General features: G+C 36.9%; 1 protein-coding gene across 1 annotated transcript; it reads left to right on the top strand.

Annotated features, from left to right (window-relative positions):
* Positions 1-2,366: 2,366 nt before the first annotated feature.
* LOC120266659 (protein DETOXIFICATION 33-like) lies at positions 2,367-5,210 on the top strand. The gene is made up of 9 exons (XM_039274298.1): positions 2,367-2,676; positions 2,974-3,515; positions 3,672-3,758; positions 3,848-3,904; positions 4,032-4,270; positions 4,349-4,467; positions 4,606-4,692; positions 4,774-4,857; positions 4,944-5,210. The coding sequence occupies exons 1-8, from the start codon at positions 2,416-2,418 to the stop codon at positions 4,846-4,848; spliced, it is 1,467 nt and encodes a 488-aa protein (XP_039130232.1). The 5' UTR covers positions 2,367-2,415; the 3' UTR covers positions 4,849-4,857; positions 4,944-5,210.
* The last annotated feature ends 3,093 nt before the right edge of the window (positions 5,211-8,303 follow it).

The following is an 8,303-nucleotide window of genomic DNA, read 5'->3' as shown; positions in this document are numbered from 1 at the left end:
AAGAGATAAAGCAATGGCTAGGATTTGATTAAGGCGTGGGGCTCACATCCTCGATGATGACAACATCTCCTCTCTGCCCCTACTAGCTCTCTCCCCCAAAATCGAAGGTCTAAGTATAATTAAAATAAAATTTGAGGAAGTCCCCCAACACTAGCCCATCCTGGCCCTTTATAAAGCTTGGAGGACAATATTAGAATTTATCTTGAGCCTTACAGCCTTAAAGGATATCACTTCATGATGCTTACTGGAATAAGAGATCTTATGGGTGTAGTATAGGGCGTAAGCTCCTCTGCCAGCATCTTCTCTTCCTCGAGTCTTGATTCTCTAAACTCCTTTTTATAATTAGGGGTTATGACCATAAGCTTGACCAAAGACACTTTTGGAACTTCCATTTTTTGGGTTGTTTTGGTTCAAATTAGCTTGAATTTGGTCTTATAGCTCCAAATGCCCTCATTTACCCCTGGAAATAAAATACAAAAGACTTAAATATCAAATTCACCCATAATTTAAGGAAATACAAGCGAGGTGTGTCAAATAATAATTATAAAATACGCCTATGCAAGCATTTATTAAAAATCTTACTAAATAATTATAGGAAATGAAACAAATGCTTTAACAAAATTAGCACATTCGACGCAATTTAAACAAATCCCAATTTAAATGTTTGATATCTTAAAATGATGCACCAATTAGGAAGCTATAAATGATCCAGTGCATTATTTTGATATAGATTTGAGCATTAGTGTCATATAAATGGCAGACATACATATACCGATAATAAATCTCAATTTTATATCACATTCTTGGAATATATTTTCTTCCTAAACAGACATAACATTCCACAATAATGAAGAGAATTTCATCACAGTTACTATTGATACTAGTAACATATTTGTTATCACAACAAATTTAAATAAAAATACTATACAACAATAAAATATTTATTAAAAAATAAAACAAATAAAACAAGGACACCCTAAATTTTGAAATTGGGAATTGGGCAAACTTTAAAAACAATAACAAAACAATCAATGCATTGCAACATATTTCAGTCAATCAATTTGTGAACATGAATATATTTTCCCCAGAGATGCACAAAAGTTAAAGAAAAAAAAAAGTGCTTGGTCCAAGTGGACTTCATATTTTTGGGTTATTAGATCATCTTCCTTTCCCTGCTAGCCTCCTCCTCCTTTCTTTTTAGATGAATAGAGATTACTTCTCTCAAGCATGACTAACTCTAAATGCAACTATGACTTTTATGGGCATGGCAATTTTGGGAGGGAACGAGAGGCTTCATCAAAGAAATCTCTTTCATGACACACCAAAAGATATGATGAATACTAATTGTCTCCCATCTCCCATCAAGAGAAATATAGAATAAGCACTTTAATTGCACATGTTTCAAAATAACTTCCTCATCTGTAAACCCAATGATGCTACGGGTAACTAGTGGTGATTGAGAGGTATAAGGGGTATGCTTGTAACTTACATCAGGTTTGATTTTTGAATTATATTACAAGGATAGGATGATCTTTTCACAACAAAGTTTTTGTTAGAATCTCGTTAAACTAAAAAAGCAAGTTTTCAAAAAATAAGAGTGAATTGGAGATAATTCAGTAGGAGGATAGATTACCATTTCATTAAAATAGGAGGAGCTCTTCACATTTTTCTATTTATTAGTTTAACTATATATTTTTATACTAATTTAATGTCTCATAAATTATTTTTAAAATTAAAATTTTATTATTGTTTTTCAATTTCACTGGCAACATGCAAGCATGCAACTTGTCACAAAGATCAGAAATACACGGAAGCCTAAAACTTTCATTTTTTTCATTGTAAGGCAAGCATCAACACCCAACTGTTTTAGTTCCAATAATTTAAAAAACCGCTTGAATAATGACATGGGACCACAATACTATTGTATACAAATTTTTCAGTATGATCAACACATATATAATTAAGTTTTTATGTATAGAAGGAGATAAAAATTGACTTATTTATACAGTTTTATCCAATTGATATGAGAATTAGACTATAACTCAGAATTTTTAATACTACTTTATTCAGTATATTTCAAATTTGGACAATATTTATCCTGTAATTTAAATCTTTGACGGTGGCACCGCTGTTACTGACCAAAAGCCATTTGTTGCGAGAAGGAGACATATTTTCTCAAATCAAGGCACTGAATTGGTATAAATATTTATTTATGCTGGTGACGCTGTCATTGAGAAAAAAAAAACAAAAAGCTGAAATTAACCACTCCACGTTCTTTCTTGTAAATCAAAATAAATAATATATCAGCAACATATAAAAAATAAATTATTTATTTCTTTTGTAAATAAACATAAAGATTAGTAGAATCACCGCCACGACGCTAAACCACCGGCGTGAAGCTGAGAACTCTGAGGAATGGCCTCAGCTTCGTCTCCACTGTTCGCCGTGAGGAATGAAGATGAGGAGGAGGAGATGGCGGTGAGTTCATGCTGGGTGGATACCCGGAGGGAGCTGAGGTTGGTGTGGGGTATCGCCGGCCCGGCCATCCTCACCTCAGTGTTCCAGTACACGCTCGGTGCTACGACGCAGACTCTGACTGGCCATATTGGTACGCTGGAGCTCGCGGCAGTTGGTATTCAGAATCTCGTTGTTTCCGGCATCGCCTTCGGCATCATGGTTTGACCATTGTTCTTCTCTCCTTTCTTTCTGTCTGTTTCGATTTCCCTTTTGAGTGTTTTTGACCTTGGTTTTCGTTGGTTATTGAGTTAAGACTAGAGTCTTTCTGTGACTGTTGTTATGAATTCGATGGAATTGAACGCTTTAGTTTGTGTTTTGGTTTGATTTGTCCAAAGATTGCTTTTTGGGTGTGTGTGTGTGTGTACTTGATTGTTTACCATCAAAGCAAGCAAGATGAGTTCTTTTATCAGATCGAGAGGGATTCATTATTGTGTACAACTTGAGATTTTTGTGCAGGTGGGAATGGGTAGTGCCTTGGAGACTCTGTGCGGGCAGGCATTTGGAGCGAAGAAGTCAAACATGTTGGGAGTTTACTTGCAGAGGTCATGGATTATCCTTCTGATCACAGCTCTGATCCTCACCTTAGTATACATTTTTGCTACACCAATCTTAAAATTATTAGGCCAGACTGATGAGATTGCTGAATTGGCGGGGAGATTTTCAATATGGATGATTCCTGAGCTGTTTGCCTTTGCAATAAATTTTCCAATTCAAAAGTTCCTTCAGGCACAAAGCAAGGTGTGGGAAATGGCATGGATTTCTGCTGGTTGCCTCATTCTCCATTTGGTTCTCAGTTGGCTCTTCATTATTAAACTGGGAATGGGCTTGCTGGGGGCTGCTATCACTCTTAATTTTTCCTGGTGGCTTTTAGTTGCCGGCCAGTTTGGTTATGTTCTATCAGGATACTGCAAGGATACTTGGACTGGTTTCTCATGGTTGGCGTTCAAAGATTTGGGTGCATTTTTCCGATTATCCGTTGCCTCAGCTGTTATGCTATGGTTTGTGCTCTTCTATAAAACTTTGTGGTTCATGATTGAAACCTTGTTTATAATAAAGAATGGTCATTTTGAGGAATCTGTGTGAACTTGCTTATTTGAATGCCTTTCAATGCCCAACAAATGCTGAAATCATCTCCTTTTCTTACCTGGCTGCAGTTTGGAGTATTGGACTTTCATGATTGTGATTGAATTAGCTGGACTTTTGAAGCATCCTGAGATAGCTGTGGATGCTGCAACCATTTGGTATATATAACTATACTCGATTAAACCTAAATTTCTTCCTGGCTTTTATTTGTTCTGCATGTTGCTTAGCTATTTCTCTGCATTAACAGCATGAATGTTGAAGGATGGTGTTTCATGGTTCCACTTGGACTTGTTGCAGCTATAAGGTGTAATCATCTCTCTTTACGGTCACAGTGCTATATTTTCTTAATCATGTACTTCTTACTTTCAAGAGGTTATGTCTTTTTTGGATTGTCACACAGCGTCTTGATTCTCCTCTATTGCTCTGAACAGTGTTCGCGTCTCAAATGAGCTAGGAGCTGGGAATCCAAAAGCTGCGAAGTTCTCGGTGTATGTTGTCACAGGCATATCACTAATCATACAGACTACTTTTGTGATTATAATCCTAGTAACAAGAGAGGATTTTCCCATACTTTTCACCGAAGATGAATTGGTTAGGGAGAGAGTGAGCAAAGTTGCTTACTACCTTTGTGCTTCAATTTTTCTCGGAAGCATACAACCAGTTCTATCAGGTGTTTATAATCTCTACTTCCCTTCTCCACTGTTAGTCATGCCTCAGCACTAATTTTAAGTCTTGTGAGAGCTCACAGGGGTAGCCATTGGAGCTGGTTGGCAAACCACAGTCGCATATGTAGATCTCGGCAGCTATTATGCTGTGGGTTTAACAATTGCTTTGCTTTTGGGTTTCACATTCAACCTTGGTCTAGAGGTAGACAAATGCAAACTTGTTTCTTAATTGATCTACCATTGTTTTCTACTCAAAATCATGTTCTGAATGTCAAAAATTGGATTTTTCTGCCCTTATTATTTTATTTTATTTTATTTATTTTTTTTTGTGCAATGCAAGGGAATTTGGGGTGGTGTGATTATCGGGGTCATATTGCAGACCATCATCCTTATCATTATCACTTGGCGGACCGATTGGGAAAAAGAGGTATACTTTAATTCAGAAAAGCTGAAGCTCTCAGACCATATGCTTTCGTGTTGCTTTAATGGGCAAACAATAATATCACAGGTATCATTAGCTAATGATAGAGTCTTAATTTGGGGAGGCTCTGTAGTAACTACGATCCAATATGAGAAAGTTTAGAGCTGCAAGGTAATACTAAATTTCAAAACCCCATGTTTTGAATAATTGATGATGTTTTTCTAATAAATACTTGGAAGTTTTGCTGTTGAATGCAGAACAAGATATGAAGAATTTGCAGTCCTGACAATGAGCAGGTGGACAGACTAGAAGCAAATGAACTTCCATTTATTTTTTTAATTTGATTTGTTCAATGCGCTGCTTGTCTTCAAATAATTCAGTAAACAAACAGTTGTTAGAGTTGAGAGAATTATTGGCTATGTTAAATATTTATTTGTGTGCGCATGATGTAGCATGCCCTTGTTAAAAGACTGCAAATCAATGCAGTTTTGATCCTGTTGGGCTTGCGGCGTCTGTTTTCAACTGATGACCTTTTTCTCATTTTTTTTTTCAATTTTTTTAATATAGATAAAGCCAGGTTTTTGTCACAATGTGCGTGCGTGTGTTGCTTTGCGTTTTGTCCCTTTTTGGTAACCAATCAATGTGTGTTCTAGAAACTAGAAAGTTTTGTATTTGGAAAGAACAATCAAAGTCAGACGAATTGAAAATATGGACATGATTAATAAAAGAACAAAAACATGTTATGTGAAATATATATATATATATATATAAAATAATAAACTATATCTAAAAATAAAAGGTTAAGTAAAAATTGAATACACGAAAAGTTGTGATAGTTAAAAAATGATGCTACGGATCATTCTCCCTTTAGTCATGCCCCATGGTGTTATATATATTTGTATAATAAAATTATTTTACTTTGATAAAGTTTGTATTAAATAATTTATATAACTTCAAAATAAAATTAATTATGAGGGTTTATTATAAAATCAGAGAATGACCAGCTCCATAATAGATCATGCAATAGAAGATGTTTTCAATAAAGTAATGTGAAAAAATGCTTTTTCTTTTCTAAGATTCATCTTTGCTACCATTCATATTTTTCACTTGTTTTAACGTTTTAACACAAAACGGTAGTGATAGAGCATATTAAAATTTTTGTGTCCAGTCTAAAGAATGTTTATCATTACGAAATCTATGATTAGGATAACCCATATAACGTTGTTTCTTATTACATTTTAACCACTTAGACTTTATATCACATTCATAACAAGGACATGCACACTCTCCTTTAGTATGCCATCTAGATAATTAGCATAAGTGGGAAAGTCATTGGTGGTCCAAATAATTGTTTCATGTAAATAAAAGTTTTGATTTGTAACAACATCAATAGTCTCCACACCAATTTTCCAAAATACTAGCAATTCTTACATCGACGGTTGAAAATATAAATCTAGATTATTTATGGGTCCTTATGGACCAAGAATAAGCAAAAGAAAGAATAAAGGTGGCCGCTTCATGCACATCCACAAAGAATAAAACTTGAAAAGAATAAAGGCTAGTTATGGGGTATCAAGACAACGGGCCAAGTGCTATTAAAAATGGTCATTGGTTTGAAGGGATTAAAACCATTAAAAGCTAATCCCAATTGACATGTTTAGAATGGGAGTCAATTGTTTAGATTTGGGAATCAGTTGTAATGCCTTAATCAGTTTTTATTTATTATTAACTCTTTTTATTTATTTGTTAGGATGTTATGGAGTCTATTAATATGTCATGTGAGGTATGATATTATCTTATGTGAGAAATTCAAGTTCTTCTTTCTACTCTCTATCTCTTGTATTCATCTAGATTTCTTCCTTATTCTATTCTACTTCTCTCTCTCTCTCATAAATTCTCATTCTATTTGTCACTCATCAATTGGTATCTGACAAGTTCCCCTTGCTTATATCCCGCAAGTGCACGGGCTTGTCGAAGTAATAATCCCGGGTGAGCGGGGTCGAATCCACAGGGAGTAGAGAGTGAAAATACTTAATTTGATTCTTAGCTATGTTGAAGATCAATTGTGATAGGTGTGAAATTGATTCAATTCTCAACAATAAAATCAACAAGTGAAAGAGCAAAAGTAAGAAGAGAGTAAGGCAATCGATAAAGATGGGGTACTCGGATAATGCTTCACCTAGGATAATCGCTTCAAGTGCAAGAACTCTCTATTATGCTTCCTAATCAATGCAATGGTGAGTCGTGGAAATCCTTACATACATAGTCCCAAATCTAAGGTCAACTATGCCTAACTATATACATGTCCCGGAGGAGAAATCGAACAATCTCAACACCTCGCACTCGCATAGAGTTGCAATGAACTCTAGGGATTCCAAGTGATAAATCTCTTCCTAAATATAGACCTAACCCTTTGGTCCAGGCGGAAGGTCCCTAGCCACAATTAAGCCCTAGATACTAAGATCCTCTCAACGCTTCACTCCATTGCTCGCGCAACTAGGCCCCAGCGGAGGTTCATCCCTTAGACCACTCACTCTATTATGGCCGCAAAGAACTCAAGGAACGGAGGTAGAATCTATCACGCCGGAGGGGAAAGGGGACGCTCCTGTACCACTCGACTCACCCTCTCAACCCTCTCCAACCTAGCTTTGTCTAACGCTCGTGGTGTGTCACTCACTCACAAGGTTACCAACAAGAACTCTCAACCCTAGTGTCACTCTAGGGGAAATGTTCATACAATCAAGCATTCAAGGTTGGAACTCACAATAAACATCAATTTATTGAAAGCATAATAAAGAAGTTCAATGAAACGAATACATCCTAGGGTTCACAATCATCTAAGTACCCACTAGGGGTTTAGCTCTCCATGGAGCTTAATACAATCAAAGAAATCGAATCTAAAAGCAATGAATCCATAAAGAAACCCCCTCGATGGTCGTGTCGATGGTCTTGTGGAGAGCCCTCTACTCGTCGTCCAAAGATTCCTTCGTCCGGTATAGGATACGCCTCGATCGAAGCTCCCCTACCAACCTTCTTCCTAATGGAATCACGATGTCGGAGCCGTAGAATTTCTCCAAAACCTTGGCCAATATCCCTCGAAACCCTAGCCGAAGTCCTCTCACAAGTTGGGGAAAAGATGGAGAAAAGAATACCAAAATCAGGGCTGAAATCGGCTTTAAATAGGGCTGGAATCGGGCGACTGCACGGGCGTGTATAATGTCACACGCCCCTGTGGAATTTCCACACGGGCGTGGATAATTTCCACACGCCCGTGTGGATTCTCTGTTTCTCTGATTTCTCGGCCGGGCTGCTACAGTACTTGCTACATTAGTTTTCTACAGTAACATGCTACAGTACTATGTCGGAAATACTCCCGAATTCCATACTTTCATTGGGGTAACGCAAACGGGCACACGTTTACGTCGTGAATCACTTGCCTCTTCAATGATGTGCACGTTGGTGGATCTCTTGTTCTTATATGCATAAATCAGAATGTTCGAGTGTGACTGCCTGTGTGCCCCTCCAAATGAATGTGCTCATTCAAATACGAGGAGATTGGCACACACTCTAGCATCTCACACCTGACCTATGTCTTCGCGTTTGAACCTTGGCACGAT

The sequence above is a fragment of the Dioscorea cayenensis genome, chromosome 8 (assembly GCF_009730915.1).
Source record: "Dioscorea cayenensis subsp. rotundata cultivar TDr96_F1 chromosome 8, TDr96_F1_v2_PseudoChromosome.rev07_lg8_w22 25.fasta, whole genome shotgun sequence".
Taxonomy (NCBI): Eukaryota; Viridiplantae; Streptophyta; class Magnoliopsida; order Dioscoreales; family Dioscoreaceae; genus Dioscorea; species Dioscorea cayenensis.
This window is presented reverse-complemented; position numbering and strand designations above follow the sequence as displayed.